The sequence below is a fragment of the Cervus elaphus genome, chromosome 30, assembly GCF_910594005.1.
Source record: "Cervus elaphus chromosome 30, mCerEla1.1, whole genome shotgun sequence".
NCBI lineage: Eukaryota > Metazoa > Chordata > Mammalia > Artiodactyla > Cervidae > Cervus > Cervus elaphus.
The window spans coordinates 69,077,363-69,100,804 of record NC_057844.1 but is presented as its reverse complement, the minus strand read 5'-3'; the positions used below and the strand labels follow the sequence as shown (position 1 = coordinate 69,100,804).

At 38.8% G+C, this 23,442-nt stretch overlaps 2 protein-coding genes across 2 annotated transcripts in view; both read right to left on the bottom strand.

Annotated features, from left to right (window-relative positions):
* Positions 1-23,442, bottom strand: part of LOC122687096 (ATP-binding cassette sub-family C member 4-like) — an 860,243-nt gene that overhangs the window by 540,088 nt on the left and 296,713 nt on the right. The window lies entirely within an intron of this gene.
* Positions 6,554-23,442, bottom strand: part of LOC122687106 (ATP-binding cassette sub-family C member 4-like) — a 132,467-nt gene continuing 115,578 nt past the window's right edge. The window contains 3 exon segments of the mRNA XM_043892545.1: positions 6,554-8,159; positions 14,858-14,963; positions 15,402-15,574. Coding sequence (XP_043748480.1) covers positions 8,025-8,159; positions 14,858-14,963; positions 15,402-15,574 — 414 coding nt within the window. The 3' untranslated portion in view covers positions 6,554-8,024.

Below are 23,442 nucleotides of genomic sequence, written 5' to 3'. Positions count from 1 at the left end.
GCCAGTGTTCCTCTGCCCTATCCCATTTTGTCCCTCCTGATTCCACAGTGTTGACCCCAAGGGTACCCCTGATACACATCCCAGCACTAAACTCCATCCGAGTCTGCATCCCAGAGAACCAGCCTGCAACATGTATCAGAAAACATTCCAGTATTTGGGGAGGATTTTTATTTGAAACTTACTGGTTACATACATATTTATAACATTATAAAACCCCAAATAAAATACAAAATGGTAGAAACAAGGACTTTTTGTGTGAATGTGGTTACCTTTGGTTTAAAATCCACAATCTAATGTTGTGTGACCAAAATGAAATTAAGTTATATATTAATAACAAAAGAAAACTATTATGTTTAACCATATGAAAGTGCCATTTTACAGCTTATAAAAAGACTGAATGTTAGCAGTTCCACGTGGTTCAATTTAATAGAAAAAATCCATTAGCATTTGAAGTTTAGAAAACATTATACTTATGAATAGTCCATAGATAAGATATAGTTAATGAATTAAATTAGTAATTAGAAAATACATAATACTTTGACTCTTGCTTGGTAGTATCAAAACTTGTAGGTTGCAGCTAAAATGGATCTCAGAAAAAAAATGTCAGCTTCATATACTTATATTAGAAAAATAATGACATTATTAATGTTTCCAATTTAAGAATTTAGAGAAAAAAATCTCCAAGGAAAAGTTGAGGGAAAGAAAAAATGATGTGAAGAATTAGAAAAAAAAAAAGAGAGAGCCTCAATAAAACAAAAAGTTGATTCTTTGAAAATAGGAAAAATTTATGCAAGATTATTAATAAAAAAGAGAAAGCTTAAAGAAAATTAAAAGCCAAAAGAACACAGAGATGCTGCAGAGATTAAGCATATAAGATACTGTGAATAAATGTATGCCAATCAAGCTTAAAACCCACAGGAAACAAATCCACTTCTAGAAAAGTGAAACGTACCAGAATGACTCTGCAGAAATAACAAACTTTACCAAAAGCTACCTAGACAGTGATGGTTGCACAACCTGTAACTGTGATTAATGCCACTGAATTGTATGACTAAAAATGGTTATATGGCAAATTTTATGTTATATGTTTTACCACATTTTTTTAAAATGTAAAAAAAAATTAAATTCTGTATCTAGAAGACAGTCTAGCACATGTTTGTCCTTCATGAGCAAATCCCAGGAAGGGTTCCTACTTTGAGAAAGCATATTTTCTCTTTCTTCTCTTTTAGAGGGTTCCCCAGTGGCTCAGAGGTAAAGAATCTGCCTGCAATGCCGGGGACACAGGAGATGAACATAAAATATTGTCCTATACTTTAACCATATTTTTTTTTTGGAGGGCAACACCTCTCTTTCCTATAATGTCACTTAAACTACATGTATTGTATGTTTTTCCTATTAGTTATCTCTAGTATTTTAACCAGAGGTCTTTGAGTGGGAAAATGGATTGTAGTTCTGTTAAAGGAAGTAGTGACACAAAACAGCAAATTCACACTGTCTTCAAGTAAACAGAACCCCTGACATAATTGGAAAGTAATATGTAATCTGGAAATAGTAAAAAATCATCTGTGACAACTTTGTCTCAAATCTTAGAAAATGAGTTTGGCTCTGGAGTCTCTCAAGACACAAAACCTGGGAGACAGGTTTATTGGTGGCCTGCACTCTGACTTGGATAAGAAAGAAAATACTGTAACTTATAAATAAAGATAATAAATCCTTTTGCAAGAGCTTGAAATCAGAGTGAAGGTGGTGAGAAAAAATCCAGAAAAAAAAATAAACATCTTGTGATACATAAATATTTGTTGCTAATGCAAAAAGTGCAATATGATTTATGCAGTGCAAAAACATATTGGAAAAATGCCTTTGGAATAGACATGAACTCATGGTAGAATCACAGAATTGACTCAAAAATTATTAAGGCTGAGGGCTGTCCACTGGACATTTATAACATTCATAAAATCACACAGTCACCATGAGTGCAATCTGGCTATTTCCTTCAAAACACACCTGGGGGTGGGGAAAGACAAAAACAAAATGTTTAAGAGTTTTAAAGTCCTTCTCCTAAGGCAACACATTTCTAGGGCTACTTCTTCATTTGAAGCAAATCATATCAGTACTGGAGACACAATTTAAAAAAACAGGTGTGTTTATTCTATGGAGGAAGTAGCCCCTTGAGAACCCTCAATGGGGCTGAACTTAATGCCAAACAACCTGTAGATCCACTAGAGTTCTGATCAGTTTGATTAACAAGTAAGTTCTATCGCTAGAGCAAACTGATAAAATCATTTTACTAATTCCAAGCCTGGAGATAAACACAGGGTGACAAAGAGGCTGGGAAATCTATTAATACTGTCTGCCCAAGGATTTCTCATTTTCACACATAATGTGAGTACAACAAATTTGGATGTTAATATCAGGTTGTAATCCCTATGTTTTAAAAACCCTGCTTGACAAGTATTGACAATAAGGAGTAGGAAATAGAGAAAGTGCAACACTATGTAGTCATTAAAAGGAATGAGACAACTATATGCATTGATATAATCTGAGATATAATATTAGCTGAAAAAAGGAAAGAACAGCTATCATATGTGCTTAAAAACAGGAAGACCACATGTTACACAAGTTCCTCCTGATGCACAGAACAGTCAACAAGACAGTCAACAGCAGTGCTGGGGCTCCACCCGGGGAGGAGCTGTGTGATGACAGGAGGGAAGGGTGATTTACTTTCTGTTCATAAATTCTTAAAAAGTATTTTTAAAAAATTTTAAATTTTGTAGCAGTATATGTATCATTTGTTTCAAAACTTATTATTAAAAATAACTTTTAATTATTTACAGCAGCAGTCCCCAATCTTTTAGGCACCAGGAACCCAGTTTCATGGAAGACAAGTTGTTCACAGACAGGACTGGGGTGGGACGGGAGGAGGTTCAGGTGTAATGTGAGTGATGGGGAGCAGCAGATGAAGCTTTGTTCACCAGCCCACCACTCACCTCCTGTTGTGTGACCCAGTTCCTAACAGTCCATGGAGTGGTACAAGTCTGTGGTCCAATGGTTGGGGATCCCTGATTTAGAGTCTCTGAAGCTACTTAGAAGGACTATGGGTATATTTGTCTTATTATTGGGAGGCAAGGCTTCTGACTACAGCCTTTACAAAATGATCCCTTTTAATTTTTTTTTAATTGAAGGATAATTGTTTTATAGAATAGTGTTGGTTTCTGCCAAACATCAACATGAATGAGCCTTAGGTACACATATGTCCCCTCTTTTTTGAACCTCACTCCCACTCCCTTCTCATCCCACCCCTCTAGATTGTTACAGAGCCCAGGTTTGAGTTCCCAGAGTCATACATCAAATTCCCACTGTCTGTCTATTTTACATTCAGTAATGTAAGTTTCCATGTTACTTGCTCCATACATCCCACCATCTCCTTCCTACCCCCATCACACCAGGTCCATAAGTCTCTTCCCTATGTCTATGTCTCCATTGCTGCCCTGCAAATAATTTCATCAGTACAATCTTTCTATATTCCATATATACACATTGGTATATGATACTTATTTTTCTCTAGAGTATAATAGGCTCTAGGTTCATCCACCTCATTAGAACTGACTCAAATGTGTTCCTTTCTATGGCTGAGTAATAGTCCACTGTGTATATGTACCACAGCTTCTTTATCCATTCATCTGTCGATGGACATCTAGGTTGCTTCCATGTTCTAGCTATTGTAAGTCATTGCTGCTACAACATTGGGGTACACATGTCTTTTTCAATTTTGGTTTCCCCAGAATATATGCCTAGTAGTGGGATTGCTAGGTCATATGGCTGTTTCATTCATAGTTTTTTAATGAACCTCCGTACTGTCTTCCATAGTGGCTGCATCAACTTACATTCCCACCAATAGTGAAAGAGGGTTCCCTTTTCTCAACACCCTCTCCAGCATTTAGTGTTTGTAGACTTTTTGATGATGGGTGTGAGGTGATATCTCACTGTGGTTTTGATTTGCATTTCTCTAACAATGAGCAATGTTGAGCATCTTTTCATGTGTTTGTTAGCCATCTGTATGTCTTATTTGGATAAATATATGCTTATGTCTTTTCCCCACTTTTTGACTGGGTTGTTTGTTTTTCTGGAACTGACTTGCATGGAAGTGCGGTAGTGTTAGCATCTCAGTTGTGTACGACTCTTTGCGACCCCATGGACTGTAGCCCACCAGGCTCCTCTGTCCATGGGAATCTCCAGGCAAGAATACTGAAGTGGGTTGCCATTTCCTATTCCAGAAGATTTTCCTGACCCAGGGATTGAACCTGGGTCTTGCACATTGCAGGGTTCTCCCTCATTGCAGGCAGATTCTTTACTGTCTGAGTCACTAGGGAAGCCTTGCATGGGCAGCTTGTATGTTTTGGAAATTAATCCTTTGTCAGTTGTTTCATTTCCTATGATTTTCTCACATTCTGCGGGTTGGAAAAATGATCCAACTTTTATACTGTAAAACACTCTATAGTCTGAAAGCATTTAAGCATCTGCTCTCTCATCTGATCCCTGTAATGAGTGTGAAGAAACTGGCAGAGCTATAATCCCTGCTCTACACACAGGTGAGGACATGAGGCTCAGAGGCCTCAGGGGACACAAGGCCACATGGATGCTAAATGCCTCCTCCATCGATTCAAACCGGTCCAGGCACCTAGAACTAGGATATTAGGATTTTGTAACTTCTGGGCTGTATTAAGTGATTTTATGAATAGACTAAATAACACCTTTGTTACACACCAGGAGCAAAGAAACTTCAAAAAACTTCAACCAGGTCTGATTCATCACAGGACAGAATGAATGACGGGCATTTATTCTTTGTTGAGTTGAACTGTGTCCCCTCCAATTTTACATGTTGAAGTCCTAAACCTGCCAGTACCTCAGAATGTGACTGCATTAGGAGACAGTCTTTAAAGAGGGAAAAAAGTTAAAATGAAGTCAAACAGGTGGGTCCTAATCTAACAGACTGGAATTCTTACAAGAAGAGAAGATCAGGACACAGGTACAAACAGGGAAGACCATGTGAAGACACAGAGGGAAGATGGCATCTCCAAGCCAAGGAGAGAAACCTCAGAAGAAACCAACCCTACTGACACCTTGACCTCAGACGTCCATTCTCCAGGGCTGTGAGAAAATAAATTTCTGTTGTTTAAGTCGTCTACTCTGTGGTACTTTGTATGGCAGTCCTAGCAAACTAATGTCCCTTCAGCTTTGTGTATCTGAAAGGTAATTTCTCTGCTATTTCATGGATCATCTAAAATGGTCAATAAGACAGTGATTCAGCTCACCTGAACTATGTATTTTTAAAAATGTGACTTGGAAGCACCTTTTTCAAGCTGTTGAGTTTTCTTTTCAGATGAAGGAATTCTGTTCTATTAGAGTGAAAATTTTGTTGACTTAAGCTAATGCTCCTAGTGTTACAGCTCTGAACAATTCATTGGTATCTGATGCTTGCACATCCAAAAACCTGATAATATGACAGCTTACCTAAGAGGATGCAGAGTATTCAGAAAGAATGTCAAGAAGATGTTCAACTGGGATGAGGATCAAGAATGTTTTTTTTTTTTTTTTTTTTTCTGTAGAGGTGACATGACCCAGTGGCAGGACTGGAATCTAATAGTGAGGTTCTGCCACTCGGTGAACTTGGACGATGGCCCCACCTTGGCTACCACATGAAAGAAGCAGTGTTCTCAGACTTGACACAGAACACAGTACCTAGGGTGGCCTTCAGCCTCCCCCAGCAATTGCCCCTCTGCGCTGCCTGGACCAGCTTTGTGACCTTAGGTGAGCCCTGGACCCACTCTCCTCATCCATGACGTGGATAAAAATGGACCATCATGAGATTACATGAAATCATACATGTGAGAACAATGTAAAATAAATTATGAAGAACTACACAAATGTAACTTACCCTGAATATTGTTAGAGTCGGTGCAGGATTACTAGACCAGGAAGCACAAGATTTCTAATTCTATGACCCATGTCTGTTTTTATATGTATGTTGCACCTGATTTAAAACAGTTACTGAAAGAAAAGATTTCTAATTGTGTATCTGTTGCAAACTAACTTAACACCAATTATATACATAGGGCCACCTTCCTTCTAAGGGGCCTTAGTTTCATCACATGTAAAATGAGGTTGTTGAAACCTGTTATGTTATCTGGACCTATCAGAAGTTCTGTGATCTACTTCTCATTACTCAATGTCTTGATAATACATAATGATAATAGTGTTTAAATGAAGACTTTGACACAGGTGGGTACACCTCTTTCTGATGTGAAATGCCTAAGTTGGAAAGACCAAAAGAGTTTGATTCTTGGCTGTCTTGTGATTTGGTCACACAGAAAATGACAAATGCTTATCAAGTCTTCAATGACTGGCAGACTCTCAAATTAATGAAAATGCTCTGTGAATTTCAGGCATTAAAAAAATATATAGGGTGATATATGGCTCAGATGGTAAAGAATTTGTCCTCAATGTGGGAGACTGGAGTTCAATCCCTGGATTGGGAAGATCTCCTGAAGAAGGGAATGGCAACCCACTCCAGTATTCTTGCCTGCAAAATTCCATGGACAGAGGAGACTGGTAAGCTACAGATAATGGTGTTGCAGAGTCAAACATGACTTGATGACTAACACACACACTCTACAGCTGCATACAATATAAGTACTTTGGAAAAGTTCAGAACACAGACTTTCTTGTCTCTAAACCTAAGTACGAACTCTAACTCTGCCACCTCTTCAGCCAGCTCTGCAACCCAGGAAGTCTCCTACACTATGAGCAGTGGAAGGTACTGCTCTCCATTTCTTCATTTCTAAGGAGGGTTGAGATGAGACAGTGATGAACTAAGGCCACATTTTAGATAAATGTTTCATATAGTAGTACTTAAGATACTGAGACATGTTTTCTTTAAGACATTTAAAATATTACACTAGTAATCTTATTCTACTCACAAGTGAAAATCTGCGAAATGCACAAAAGTATGAAGAGCAGAAAACATACCCACAATTTAATACTAGGAGATAAATTTTCTATGGGGAAGCCTCACCACAGGCAGCTGGAAGCCTCATCCCACCCCAAACCCTGCATGTCAAGGGTCAAGAACACCAGACCTTCCTTCCCTCCCTCCATCTTCCCATCAACCCTATTTTCACTCCCACCTCCTTCCAGAAAGACTTACAGATGGCTGTATGACAACGGCTGAATCTCCTACACTAGACTTCAGTTACCATCTCACCTTTGTTAGGAAGATATCACGTGACATGAATGTTACCCATCGATCCCCTTCCTCACACCATACACAGTGTTTAGTCCTTCACACACCTCATCTCTGAGAAAGTGCTTTGTAAACCTTCAAGCACCATTCAGACTACAGTGTGAAGGTATTATGAGATCTTGATTTGTCCTGATGACAATTTCATTTTCTAGAAGGTAGAGAAAGCCTGGGGGTGGTGGGTGGCAAATACACCTAAGTCTAAACAACAAAGAATTAGGGAGAAACTGGCAGTATCATGTAGAAGTTTTCTTTACAGATTAGAAAACAGAAGAGACCTACACTGTTCCCTGGAAGATCTTCCTAGAATCAAAATATTTCAAAAATTATCCCCTGAACTCTCAAATTTCCTGGATATTCCTTGACAGAACGTGCATCACAAATATGTTGAGCACCAATCAGAATGAATGTAAAGGGTCTGCAAAATGAGAGTGTTCTGTGATCTATGAGAATCTGAACCCAGAGTCCAGAAGTGTGGAAAGTCCAATCTGACATCTCTGTCGCAGGCACAGGTATGCACACAGAAGGGTTCACATATGGTGACCCCATCCCCACCACTGCTGCAGATTCTCAGCAGACCTGCTCTTAACCTGCCATGTGTTAAGACCCACTCATGAAGCTTAGTCTCTGGAGGTTTATAAGGGCACAGAGTGCTTGTTATCAGACCCCTGATAGAGATCTTATGAAGAGGGAACCTGGAGACAAACTTTAATGACAACTCCCTGTCCTATTTTGCCCTTTCAGTGAGGACAGCTACTTCCTCCTTGCCCAGTTGATGCACCATTTTATAAAACAGACTGTTTCTGTTCTGCAGCAAATCATTTGGCTGACCAGTTTCTTTCCGTCTCCCTGAATCCAAAACCTGTAAACAGCAAAAAGAAACCCATTAGTACATAATGTCTCCCAGTAACATATTATAACTCAGACAGTATTTCAAAAAGTGGCAGGATAGTGAAACAGAGAAAATCCATTTGATTAGTAGGACTGACTGATGTTTTAATAGTTTGATTAATTTGTTTTACTAGGCAGACAAAGACCTAACCTGACCTTTTAATATTATAATGTTATAGGAAAGAAAGAAAATATAAGCTTTAGACTATGACTACTGGTACTCTATAACATCTTATTTTATATTCAGGGCATTTGGTGTTATCATTAGCACCTTTAGCTCTCAGACTCCGAGCTTTGAGGCAATTTATACAGATACACAGAGTTGGCAAATATCTTCATTCAAGAAAATCAAACTCCATTTACCTAAAAAGTAGCTTGATGTCATACAAACCAGAGGGCAGTGCCCTGACAACAAATTAATGGTCGATTTGAGAATCTGAGTGATATTTGGGGGAAAAAACAAAGGCTTCCAGGATTTCTTAAGGGTCCTGGATTATGTCAGCTTCTAAGAGGAACAGAATCCTTGTCCAAGGGGTTGAGATATTTCTTGAAGCTGGATGTGGTTGTAGTTTATTCTTCTGAGAGTGAAAGGCTGGCAAAAGGAGCTGGCACATAAGCAGGCACAGAAGAAATCTCTAGAAATCCAGTTTTCTCTTTGGATAAGACTAAACAAGCAAGTAAGAAATTGAGCTCCAAATTCCAGTGATCATGGCCTACAGAGCACAAGGGGCCAGCCCAACCTGAACTGCCTAGGATCTGGATCTGTTTCCACAAATTATCTTTCTTTCCTTGTTTCTCTTTCTTTCTTCAGCTGCTTTCCCTTCACACCTTTTATTGCTCATTAATAAGTTTGCTACATACAAACTGAAAGGGAGAGGAAGGGGTCCTTCACTCTGCCTTTCTACTTATTAGTGACTTTGGTTAATAGTTCTGGATGGGGAAAATGTGTCTGAAACAATTGGCCCAAGTGATATAATTATAAAAACAGTTCTGATGTTCAGTGGTATTTAATTCTTCATTTAGGTCATATTTGAAATAAATGCATATTAAGAGAATATGCTGGATGGGCTTCCCTAGTGGCTCAGTGGTAAAAGAATCTGCTTACTAATGCAGGAGTCTCGTGTTCCATCCCTGGTCCAGAAAGATCGCACATGCCACAGAGCAACTAAGCCCATGTGCCGTAACTACAGAGCCTGTGGTCTAGAGCCCAGGAGCCTCAACTATTGAGCCCACATGCCTAGAGCCCATGCTCTGCAACAAGAGAGCCCATGCAAAGAGAAGTCTACACACACCAATGAAGAGTAGCCCCTACTCGCTGCAACTAGAGAAAAGTCAGTGCAGCAAGGAAGACCCAGCACAGCCTAAAATAAATAAATAAATAAATAAATAAATAAAAGTTTGTTGTTGTTTTTTTTTTTTTTTTAAGGAACAGAATATGCAGGGACTCTAAATAAGACATAGTTTTGTGTTTTTCTTTCCCCAACATATAGGTACTACAGTTAACTTTATCGTTTGCATTTAATTGGAAACATTTATTAGTCTCATAAATGCCATTTTCCTGTTAATCATTTGTTTACTACTGGGAATCACTGCTAAAGGCAGCTTTCTCAAAAGAATCCAAGAATAATTGAATCTGTTTCATCCACTTACTGGGCTTCCAAGGTAACTCAGTGGGTAAAGAATCTGCCTGCAATGAAGGAGACACATGAGACACAGGTTCGATCCCTGGGTTGGGAAGATCCCCTGGAGAAGGGCATGGCAACCCATTCTAGTATTCTTGCCTGGAAAATCATATGGACAGGGGAGCCTGGTGGACTACAGTCCATGAGATGGTAAAGAGTTTTTATGACTTTTTTTATGACTTTTATTTATTTATTTATGACTTTATTTATGACTGAGCAACTTTCACTTTCACATCTGCATAGTAATTTAAATGTTCAGTGAAAGTTGTTCAGTCATGTATGACTCTTTATGACCCTGTGGGACTGTAGTCCACCAGGCTCCTCTGTCCATGGAATTCTCCATGTAAGAATACTGAAGTGGGTAGCCATCTCCTTCTCCAGGGGATCTTCCTGACCCAGGGATTAAACTCAGGTCTCCTGCATTGCAGGTGGAATCTTTACCATCTGAGTCACCAGGGAATCCCTGTAATGTGGCGTGTCAATTTAAATGTCTCAAAAGTGCAATTCTACTTAAGTATAGCATAACAGAACATAACTACCACTCCTGATGTTGAAGAAGAAAAACTGCAGTTTTAAAACAATTGGTCTCCACACATCTATATCAATTAATCTATGAAACAGCAAACAAGAATTAGAGAAGACAGTTTCTATGGTAAATAGTACTGGGAAAGCTGAACACCTGAAAATATATGAAATTAGACACTCCCTCACATCATGCACAAAAATAAACTCAAAATGGCTTCAAGATCTAATATAAAACTGGGAACTACAAAACTAAATGAAAACACAGGCAAAAGACTCTTTGACATAAATCACAGCAATTTTTTTTTTTAGATTAGTCTCCCGAAGCAGAAGAAATAAAAGCAAAAACAAATGGAACCTAATCAAACTTAAAAGCCAAGGCTCACGTAGAGTCTACAAGAGCTGAGATGGGACACAGACTGAAAAAACGCAAGAAATAGAATTTTACCAACTTAGCCTTTACATTTACTGATTTGGTCAAAGACTGTAGATATTTCAGAACAAAAATAAACATAAACCAAATCCAAATTCTCATTATGTATCAAAATAATTTTGGACTTTTTAACATCCCTTATAAGAAAAAGCTCCTACAATCTCCCATTAGGTCCCCAACTCTTCTCACAACCCAAGATAAACTGTAAACTAAACCACATATTCAAATTGGTATGATAACAATCCCCGAACCCTAGCATCTCTCCAGGAACCACAACCATGAATTGCTTATAAAGCTCTAGTAGGTTAAGCAAAAATACATTATGTTGGATGAGTAAGTCAGTTACATAAGCTCAATGAAGACGTGTTTATGAAGCCTGTTTATGTGCAGATATTCCAGACAGCTGTCCTAGAAATAAAAATGAAATGGACTCACTGAAAGATAATTTGATCCATTTTCACTGGCAGGATGCCATTAGTGATAAAGAAGAATGCAGAGAGAGGTGGGTGAATGTACCAAAAGGCAGTGGTGCTCAGGAGAGGATGGAGGAAAAGCCTGATAAGAAAGATGCTGGGAAATGATGACAACAATAGAGAGAGATACCACTGAGCAACAAGTAGAGTGGGGAGGGGAAGGTCTGAGTGTCAGATCTGTCTCTGGCTACCAGGTAATGACACAGGACAGCTGTCCAACCCTGGAAGGTGGGTTCTCGTCGGTAAAATGGGTGCCTGTGATTTTCTCAGTGACTGGACAATGTGGCAGGTATTAACTCAAAATCCTGTCTTGGGTCTTGAAATAGTAAATCATTATTCTCACTGGGGAGGGATGAAGGCTGGGTCAAGGCGACCTCCTCAGCCACTCTCCCAAAGCTGCTGCCTTTGCACACAAGCGCCCCCCTCATAAAGTATTTCTTCTCCCCAACTGCACTTTCTACCTCAGTGTTAGTTATCTTTCCTCTGAAAACATGAGTGAAATCTCTTGGGAGTGTTTTTGAAGGAGCTTTTCTCTTCTCAAATGTTCTAAATGCAGCATGTAGGTTTATGAAAGAAAAGCTCCATTAAGGTGAAAAATTTAAATAAAACTCTAGTTAGGTTGAGCTGTTTTATGCTTTTCAGGTGGGGGTGTTAAAACCGTTTCCGATTTTCACTTCTGTGGGAAAAATTCTAAGTAGAGGTTTGAGATGACGAAACAACTAATATAAAACCATTAGATGGACTATAAACAGAAGAGGTGGGATCTGAGGTTCTCAGCTCTGCTTTTGGTTCTTCATCATTCATTTCCAGAGAATTCTCTAACTGAGGACAGTGAAAGTGTTGACCACAGACAACACTGTTAGAGCAACTGCAGATTGTCACATGCTTCCTTTGTTCACACCAAGAGGAGAATCTGGGTGATATGAAGGCAGCAGCGTGCAGAGACTGGAGGGAAGAGCTGTGCTGTTGGCTGCAGAGAAAGCAGGTCACGAGCACCCAGCTACTCTCAAAAACCACAGGAAGAACCCTCTAGTGTAGAGAGAGTGGTGAGTCTTAGGATAAAGAGCATTTCTAATTTGTCTGTCTTGCTCCACTGTTTTGTGGCAACAGAGAAAGTAAGGAAGATTATATTAGATGTCATTATGACTCCATCATGTTTAATAAATATTGAGAGAACTTCTTTGTGAAATAGAATTCTAAGCCTGACACATGAATGGTGCTTAATGAACCAAAGCAGGGTAAATCCCTTTGGAGAGACAACACATAAACAAAGCTATTAATTAAGTCACACTTGTTTCCCAACAAGCCCTTTCTCTGATTTACTTACAGTGAACAAAATCATATCCATCTAATCATTTCAAGATTTTTTATAAAAGTGACAATTTGGAAAATATATAGATGTCTAAGTTTGAGATTAATTATGCTCTATCCCTGTGATGAAATTTTAGGCAGCTTTAAGAACTGAGATGTGGAAAATTAATAAATGGCATGGGGAATTTTAAGAATACATAAAAATTCTGGTAATGAAATATTCTGTTTTGCAGAATAAAACAAATTTTAAAATGGCTCTGATGTTATCCAAATAATATTATAGCACTATATAACTGCCACTTTCTGGTAGTGGGAATTTTGTAAACTTGCCTTTATGAGATTTTCTTTTATTTTCCTATTTCTACCTTGCACATTTATTGCTTTTTTATAACAAAAAATATTTTTACAGATTAGATTCAATTAAAAATAGAATTAAGAAAATATACTCATATATCTTTCTGAGGAAGTATTCACGTGTAATAAAATGTAATTATTACACCTTATCACTTGCAATGATAGGACTTTATGGTGACAACCCTGTCGGTTATGCCCTTCGTCAGCATCTGTCACTTCCCCAGCTACTCCTTGAGGCTGGTCACCCGCCCTCTGGAGCATCAGGCTTTGAAGCAGATTGACTTGTCTTTATATCCACATTAAAGCTTTCAGAATAGACAGTCACCTGTTTTCCAGAAAGGAAAGAGGTTCAGTCATCCCTCAGTGTGGGTACAGTCCCAGAACACCAGAATGAAGTGAATATGGCAGTAAAGTGAATCATATGAATGTTCTGGTTCCTCAGAACATACAGAAGTTATGTTTACATGACACATGCCTATCAAGTGTGCAATAGCATTATGTCTGAGAAAACAATGTAGAGACCTTAGCCTAAAAGCAATGCATTGCTTAAAAAAAAATACTAACCAACAGAGGAGACTTCAGCAAGTCATAGCAGTAACACTGATGTTATAGATCACCAGAGAAACTATAATGATTGTGAAAAAGTTTGACATATAATGAGAATTACCAAAAGGTGAGACAGAGAATTGGAATGAGGAAATACTGTTTGAAAAATGGTGCCCATAGACTTGGTAAATGGAGGGTTATGATAAGCTCTCAATTTGCAAAAATGCAGTATCTTGGAAGTACAATAAAAAAAGGATGTCTATTTCTAAAGCAGGAAATATAAATAAGGTTCAAATTGGGAAAGGAGTATGTTAAGGTTGTATACTGTCACCCTGCTTATTTAATATATATGCAGAGTACATCATGCAAAATGTCGCGCTGGATGAAGCTCAAGCTGGAATCAAAATTGCCGGGAGAAATATCAACAACCTCCGATATGGAGATGACACCACCCTTATGGTAGAATCAAAGAGGAACTAAAGAGCCTCTTGATGAAAGTGAAAGAGGAGAGTGAAAAAAGCTGGCTTAAAACTCAGCATTCAAAAGACGAAGATCACGGCATCCGGGGCCATCACTTCATGGCAAACAGATGGGGAAACAATGGAAACAGTGACAGACTTTATTTTCTTGGGCTCCAAAATCACTGTAGACAGTGACTGCAGCCATGAAATTAAAAAGATGCTTGCTCCTTGGAAGAAAAGCTATGACAAACCTAGACAGCGTATTAAAAAGCTGAAACTTTACTTTGCCAACCAAGTTCCGTCTAGTCAAAGCTATATGGTTTTTCCATATAGTCATGTATGGATGTGAGAGTTTGACCATAAAGAAGGCTGAGCACCAAAGAATTGATGCTTTCAAACTGTGGTGATAGAGAAGACTCTTGAGAGTCCCTTGGACTGAAAGAATATTAAACCAGTAAATCCTAAAGGAAATCAAGCCTGAATATCCATTGGAAGGACTGATGCTAAAGCTGAAGCTCCAATACTTTGGCCACCTGATGCAAAGAGCTGATTCATTGGAAAAGACTCTGATGCTGGGAAAGACTGGAAGCAGGAGGAGAAGGAGAAGAGGACGACAGAGGATGAGGCGGTTGAACAATGTCACAGACTCAACAGACATGAATTTGAACAAACTGGGACACAGTGAAGCACAAGGAGGCCTGGTATGCTGAATTCCATGGGGTCACGATCAATCAGACATGACTGAGTGACTGAACAGCAGTTTTCAGGAAAGAGAGGAGAAACTAAGAGAAAATTACATTACTGGAGGTTCCTATCAAGTTTTACAAGGAAGGATACATTGAAACATTGAACATTATTGAAATCAACTAAAATGGTGAGAGTCTTACTGATATCCGTTGACAGTCGATGACATTGCTCAACCTGTGTGTGATGGTTAGCACAGTGCAGTGAGCAAATTTCTCACGAATTTTTTTCTGTATTAACTCATCAGTTCTAGAATCAAAGAAATTGATTTAGTTCAGTAAAGACAGTTAAAGCAGACTTATGACTTAAAAATATCATGATACTTTTATAATGTTTTTAAAAATCAGTACCTTAACGTATAATCTTGTTCCTAAAAAACTAAGTATAAAAAGTCTATTTAGAAATTTACTGTTTTTCAAAAATGGAAAATAGTCTTCCCTCAAAATTGCTTGAGATTATGAGCTGGATTTAGGAATCTAGCTTTCTCAGGATGCCTCATAACAACATTAAACCTATATAACATGTCTTGGTTTTTCCTTTGTTTTCTGGAATTAATATTATCAAAAAATATCCATGAGGCCAAGAGAACACTTAGAAACATTTCTAAGCATCACTAAATGTTTTCCATTTACCACCTTAAGAATTCAAGGATTCAGATTCAAGGTGTCCTGGATCTCAGCTCCATACCTTGGATCCACATTTGATGTGGCTTTGTCAATAATCAATATCTGATTTTTCTTGAGAATAGCCCGAGCAAGGCACACCAGTTGTCTCTGTCCAACACTCAAGTTCAACCCAGATTCTGCTAGTTCAGTATTCATTTTACCAGGAAGATGTTCGATGTTGTCTTTAAGTTGCACCTGTGGATACAGAAAGAAGGACATTTTCCTAAACAAACTGTTATTGAAGTAGACAAGCCTCTTACACATTAGAACTCTGACATCCTCAGGACTTCTTATGTATCTTACATGTACAGCCAGGTTATGGGGAGAGCTCTTTCCAAACAGCGTTCACTGAGAAAGACGGTGGAGTCAAGTCAGGACAGAAAGAAATCAATGTCCACCATCCCTGCCAAAGGACATCTTCCAGAAACCCCATCTAGGGGTTAGTTAAGGAAGTCTCTAAAAATATGAAGCTTTTTCTCATTAAACTTGTCTGTTTAAATGTGGTTTAAACAGACAAGTTAAAACAATCTTTATGGTTGAGTCAAGTTTCCCAAAGTTCATTTTGCATAGGAGCTGGTACAGTAAAGAAAAACTTCAAAAATGTTTATAGTAAGTCTTTTTCTCTGAAGATAAAATCTTACCAGCACATTTGGTTTTAGAAAAGGCAGAGAAAACAGAGATCAAATTGCCATCATCCACTGGATCACTGAAAAAGCAAGAGTTTCAGAAAAACATCTATTTCTGCTTTATTGACTATGCTAAAGTCTTTGACTGTGTGCATCACAATAAACTGTGGAAAATTCTGAAGGAGATGGGAATACCATACCACCTGACCTGCCTCGTGAGAAATCTGTATGCAGGTCAGGAAGCAACAGTTAGAACTGGACATGGAACAACATACTGGTTCCAAATAGGAGGAGTACATCAAGGATGTATATTGTCACCCTGCTTATTTAACTTATATGCAGAGTACATCATGAGAAATGCTGGGCTGGAGGAAGCACAAGCTGGAATCAAGACTGCCGGGAGAAATATCAATAAATTCAGATATGCAGATGACACCACCCTTATGGCAGAAAGTAAAGAAGAACTAAAGAGCCTCTTGATGAAAATGAAAGAGGAAAGTGAAAAAGTTGACTTAAAGCTCAACATTCAGAAAACTAAGATCATGGCATCCGGTCCCATCACTTCATGGCAAATAGATGGGGAAACAGTGGAACTTGGCTGAATTTATTTTGGGGGGCTCCAAAATCACTGCAGGTGGTGATTGCAGCCATGAAATTAAAAGACGCTTACTCCTTGGAAGGAAAGTTATGACCAACCTAGACAGCATGTTAAAAAGCAGAGACATTACTTTGTCAACAAAGGTCCGTCTTGTAAAGGCTATGGTTTTTCCAGTAGTCATGTATGGGTGTGAGAGTTGGACTATAAAGAAAGCTGAGCACCGAAGAACTGATGCTTTTGAACTGTGGTGTTGGAGAAGACTCTTGCGAGTCCCTTGGACTCCAAGGAGATCCAACCAGTCCGTCCTAAAGGAGATCAGTCCTGGGTGTTCAGTGGAAGGACTGATGTTGAAGCTGAAACTCCAATACTTTGGCCATCTGATGTGAAGTACTGACTCATTGGGAAAGACCCTGATGCTGGGAAAGATTGAGGGCAGGAGGAGAAGGGGATGACAGAGGATGAGATGGTTGGATGGCATCACTGACTCAATGGACATAGGTTTGGGTAGATCCTGGGAGCTGGTGATGGATAGGGAGTCTTGGCGTGCTGCAGTTCATGGAGTCACAAAGAGTCAGACACAACTGAGCAACTGAACTGAATGGAAAATACACAAATTCAAACAATGGCAAACTGCAGCTTATACACTAGTAATCCTGGAACCTGCTCTGGTGATGGTTCTTTCCCAAGTTTAATTCTATAAATAGTGGACCAATCAAGTGCATTTTCCTCAGTGTCATAAATGTCTTGCAGTGAATGAAAACTCATGAAAAATAAGACACAGTGTCTTATTTCCCCCAGAATATGGATATAGGTGATGTTTATATTAATCTATCTTCATAAAGTTATACTCCAAAGATTAGAAAAAGCAAACTTTTAACTGCCAAAGATAATCTGAAACTACATTTGGTGGTAGGGATCAGTTCTATAAATATTTATTTTGGAAAAGTATTATAGAACAAGAACCAAACTCAGGCTTTACTTGAAGAACAAAGAAGACATACACTCCAAATTAAGAGACCAACAGATTGATGAGTGATGGCTGATAAATTATCTGACACTTTACAATGTCAGATAACAATACACCAAGGATGAGTCAGCAGTGTTTTTAATTTTTCATTTTTCCGGTATCCTAAATGCTAGAGCACGTCTATGAATGTGAACCTGAATTGTGTTCCAGATGGGACTCCGATCCCATGAAAAGGGAATTCTGAGTTAGGATTAAATATGATATTTGTAGGTAGTGTTAGCATGAAAAGTACATAAAATCTAAAGGGTAAGATTTGGATTGTGGTGCAACTGGTTGGATTTGCTTAAGACTGACATCCTGACTCACACTTGCCTCTGACTTGGATCACATCCCATCACTAATTTGATTTTATACTTTCCTTTGAGTTTGTCCATATCTGCTTCATGAGGAAAAAGGGTTGTGAGGAGAAATGTTTTTCAAAAAATGTTAATTTCTGAGACTCTGTATTCATTTATAAATCAGGGATGGTTATGAGAATATATGAATATGAAGGCCCTCTGTAATGTAATGATAAAATCAAATTATATTAAGTTTTTAAAATGGGAAAAAAAGACAATAGAAGCAGAGACAATAAAGAGCTAAAACTAGAGAATCTGAAACCATACTAGATAATAGTATAATATTACTGTTAAATTTATTGATTAACATGCCTGTGTTAGGACATATAAGGGAATGTCCTTGTTTTTACAAGGTGTACATTTTTGTATTTAAAGGTGAAATCCAACTTTTAATAAACATTTCTACAACTTACAAACAATTGAGCAAAATATAGATTATATTGATGGAGAAAATATGGGAAGACACTAACAGCTGATGAACCAGGTGAAGGTGTGTATGTGTTCATCATAATATTCCTTCCATGTTCCTGTGATTTGAAAATTTTAAAACAATAAATTGGAGGCTTGGGACTCCCTGGTGGTCCAGTGGTTAAGAATCCAACTGCCAATGCATAGGACATGGGTTTCATCCCTGGTCCAGGAAGATCCACATGGCAAGGAGCAAGTAAATCCATGTGCCACAACTACTGAGCCCACACTCTAGAGCCCACAGGCTGCAGCAACTGGCCTGCAGGCCACAGCTACTGAAGCCTGTGTGCTCCAGAGTCCAGGTGTCACAACAGGAGAAGCCATGTCAGTGAGAAGCTGTGTCCTGCCACAAAGATTAGCCCCTGTTTGCCACAACTAGAGAAAGCCTGCAAGCAGCAATGAAGAACCAGCACAGCCAAAAGTGGGGGAAAAAAAAAATGGAGACCTGAAGCCAGACAGACTGGGCATAAGTCCTGCCTGGCTCTGCCAACTGGGCAAGTTACTAAACTTATTCTACCTTAGCTTCCTAAGCTCTAAGACTATATTATTGAGAGGGTAACAGGCAGGAAGGCCAGGGGTCTCCAAATGGAGGAAACAGGCTGCAAATGCCAGACATTTTTATCTCTCTTAAGCAGCAGGAGGAAACAAACTATTGATATTTTTTTCTTTCTCTATACAAATTTAAAAGGAGGTTTCTCTTAAAATGCTGTGTTGCCATGACACCTGGTTTCACCTGAAGCTAACTATTCTCAAAACTTGAGTTAACCAATACAGTTTTTCTTATGGAAATGTTTGTCTTAAGCTATGTTAATGTACTATGAATTTACCCCAGACTCTGTCTTCAAGTTGGTTCCACCAAATGGCTCAACCTACTTGATAAACCAGTATGTTATATTCAGATATTGTTCCCCTAATCTATGTAAACAAAACTATTTGATGGTAATCTGCCCTTCTACAAGATTCAAGTCAATCGTTTTATGGCCCAGGATGAATCATCTGGTACCAAGATTATCACGAAATGCAATTTATGGATAAGGGGCCTGATGCCATTCTGAGTTTTAAGACATTCCTTTCTTTTCATTAACAGACTGCTAGTGACTATATAATATCCAGCTGAGGACTAGCAGGGGATACTCTTTCTGCCCCCTTCTGATGCCTATGTCAGAAGCTTCCTCTATCTCCTTTTTACTTTAATAAAACTTTATTACACAAAAGCTCTGAGCGATCCAGCCTTGTCTCTGACCCCGGATTGAATGTGTCTCCTCCGGAGGCCAAGAATCCCAGCATCTTATCATTCAGCAACAACCTTTCATTATCATAATTATAAAGATGGGTACCTCCTAACATTGATAGAGTATAAAATGAATCAGTACATGTAGAATTTATGACAGATCAATAGATATTGCCCAATATTAACAATGCTGTCAGCTAGCCTCTCTTCATGTTCTGCTCCATTTTCCTCCTTTGCATGTATCAGCACTGAGACCTTGTTACATATGCATTGACTTGTTTTCCATCTTCTCCAAGAGAATTTAAGCTCCAAGGGTAGAGATTTTGTCTTTTGATGACTGTGATAGCCCCACAATCTGCAACACTGCCTGTCTAACAAGTTCTCAGGAGATAAGTGTTGGCTGTATGAATGAAGGCATGACTGTATCTCATCGTGTAACACAATTGTTCCTATAAATTAGAAAATAAATCCACATATATAAATAATTTATACATAACACTATCTTCTTATTAAGTGTAAAAGGAATATATTATAACAATTAACTGGGTCCAAGATATTACAACCTCACACTTTAAACAGTGGAAAGCACTGAAAAAGTTATGATTTAAGGAAAATGGAGTAAATAATACTATTCAAAACTATACATCTCAGTACAGAATCCTTCAGACTGTTTTTGAGTTTGGGAAAATAACAGAATATAGCAAAATTGAAAAATAATACACTGAAATTGAAGGCACTCTATTTCTATCACCATAAACATTTTCAACGTAACCCACTACATGTACTCTATCTACCAACCAGCCACCAACACCCCTCACAGGAGATCAACACACATGTCAGATGGTTTCTATATTTTGTGGAACCTTCTTACTTTTCAAAAAGAAAGGCTGGTGTGGACTGAAGGAGACACTGAAATGCAATAAACAGATGGGGAAGAGCTTTTACTAGAGCAGGACCGGCAGTAACGGAAGTAAGGGACTTAATAACTTAGTAAAGTTAGCCCGTTCACCTAACACAGGGCCCGGAAGTGGACATGTGACCTGTCTCCACCTCAAGGACTGAACCGTGTGGTTCCTGATGCACAGGCTGCTGATGCCCAGGTTTCTGTATCTCGGTTTCCTGTGTGATGAAACACACTTCTGTCCAAACAGAGACACTATCAACATCGAACATTTGACTGCATGATTTCCTCCCCAGTTTTGACAGGACAGACCATATGCTTAACTTCATATCCCAGAATCCCAGCTGTTTTGTTTTCATTTTTTTAACAGAAGCGACACATTGGTGATTCATTTTGAGAGTTTGATCTACTGTGCTCTTTTAACCTTTGATTGATAAGGTGCTTCCTCTTCAGGTACATTCATGTTATACTTGTGGCATTATCTTGCTTCTTAGTGCCCCAATCAGCACTAATTAACTGAAGAATTTTTGTCACTTTATAGTAAGATGGCTAATTTACAGTATATAAAAAAATGTATTTTCAGCATATTTTGAAAAATAACCAAGATGAGATGGGCAGCATCCACTGGACTGCCTCCCTTCTGAATGTCCATCTCTCCCAAGGAAGAAGGAGGAAACAGGACTGCTGCTGCTGCTGCTAAGTCGCGTCAGTCGTGTCCGACTCTGTGCCACCCCATAGATGGCAGCCCATCAGGCTCCCCCATCCCTGGAATTATCCAGGCGAGAACACTGGAGTGGGTTGCCATTTCCTTCTCCAATGCAAGAAAGTGAAAAGTGAAAATGAATTCATTCAGTCGTGTCCAACTCTTAGCGGCCCCATGGACCACAGCTTACCAGGCTCCTCCATCCACGGGATTCTCCAGGCAAGAGTACTGGAGTGGGTCCCCAGTGCCTTCTCTGGGAAATAGGACTAGAGGACTTTAAAAGAGGAAAACATAGTGATTCCCTCCTACTCACTCACACTCAGGCCACCTCTGTGAGTTTGGGTTCACATGTCCAGTTTGGCACCACTTACACACTAATAACTATGGTTTTGAGTTCATATAAAAATTGACCTCACTGGTTAGTGATACCTCTTAGAGTGACAGGCTTTCCAGGTGGTATAGTAGTTATGAATCCTCCTTCCAAATTCAGGAGATGCAAGAGATGCGGGTTCAATTCCTGGTTTGGGAAGATCCCCTGGGGGAGGAAACAACAACCCATTCCAGTATTTCTTGCCTGGAAAACTCCATGGACAGACGAGTCTAGTGGGCTATAGTTCCAACAGAGGGTCACAAAAAGTCAGACATGATCAAGCATGCATACACACACACTTAGAGTGATAAATCATCCCATTATTCTATTTCTTCAGGAATTTTTATCACATATGTATGTTTTCAATGAAAGATTTGGTAGGTTTTCTTTAAAACAGTCATAAAGAAGCAATTCCTAGAGAAAAACAATGATGGGATGATTTCTCTAAGTGACATTACCAAAGTTAACACAGTAAATTCTTGAAGCAATATCCAAAAACCACATACTTCACTTTTGAAATAGACTCACGTCTATTTCTTTTTATAGAAAGCTCCAAATGTAGTTTAAATAAAGGTAGATCTTAGTATCATCTACCCCTTCTACCACTTCATCATTTTTAGAATTTAGATAAAAGTTGCCTCTCTGTCCATGGAACAATGTGTTCTAAAATTCTGGAGTAATTTTTCTACCTGAGAATCTGTGAAAAAATATATCACCTGGGAAACAAATAGAAAAATAATTTACCAGTACTTCCAGTATTTTTCTTAAGATGTCATAATTTCACCATTAAACCTGTCCTGTGAATTCAAGATCAATTAGTTCAATTCAGTTCAGTCGTTCAGTCATGTCCTACTCTTTGCAACCCCATGGACTACACAACACCAGGTTTCCCTGTCCATCACCAACTCCCGGAGCTTACTCAAACTCATGTCCATCAAGTCAGTGATACTATCCAACCATCTCATCCTCTGTCGTCCCCTTCTCTTCCTGCCTTCAATCTTTCCCAGCATCAGGGTCTTTTCCAATGAGTCAGTTCTTCACATCAGGTAGCCAAAGTATTGGAGTTTCAGCTCCAGCATCAGTCCTACCAGTGAATATTCAGGACTGATTTCCTTTGGGATGGACTAGTTGGATTTCCTTGCAGTTCAAGGGACTCTTAAGAGTCTTCTCCAACACCAGAGTTCAAAGTCATCAATTCTTCGGTGCTCAGCTTTCTTTATAGTCCAACTCTCACATGATTACTAGAAAAACCATAACTTTGAGTAGAAGGAACTTTGTTGGCAAAGTAATGTAATATTTAAAGTAATATGCTGTTGAGATTGGTCACAGCTTTTCTTCCAAGGAGCTAGCGTCTTTTAATTTCATGGCTGCAGTCACCATCTGCAGTGATTTTGGAGCCCACCCCAAAAAAGTCTTTCAGTGTTTCCATTGTTTCCCCATTTATTTGCCATGAAGTGATAGGATCAGATGCCATGATCTTTGTTTTCTGAATCTTGAGTTTTAAGCCAACTTTTTCACTTTCCTGTTTCACTTTCAACTGCAGCTTCTTCAGCATTCTTCAGCAAGATCAGTGGATCATCCTATCTAATTACATTTGATAGTTAACTGCTCTTCCCTCTTCTCTTCTAGAATTTCACTATAGACTCAAAGACTTAAATGATCAGAGGTGCACTTCTTTGGGGGCAGGAAAAGGTAAAGCAATTGGCCCGATTTAGGAAAACAAAATCCTCACGTTGCTGGAAAGCCAGGTGGGTGTGTAAAGACTCAGTGCTGACATCCTTCAGAAACCAGAATTTCTGGC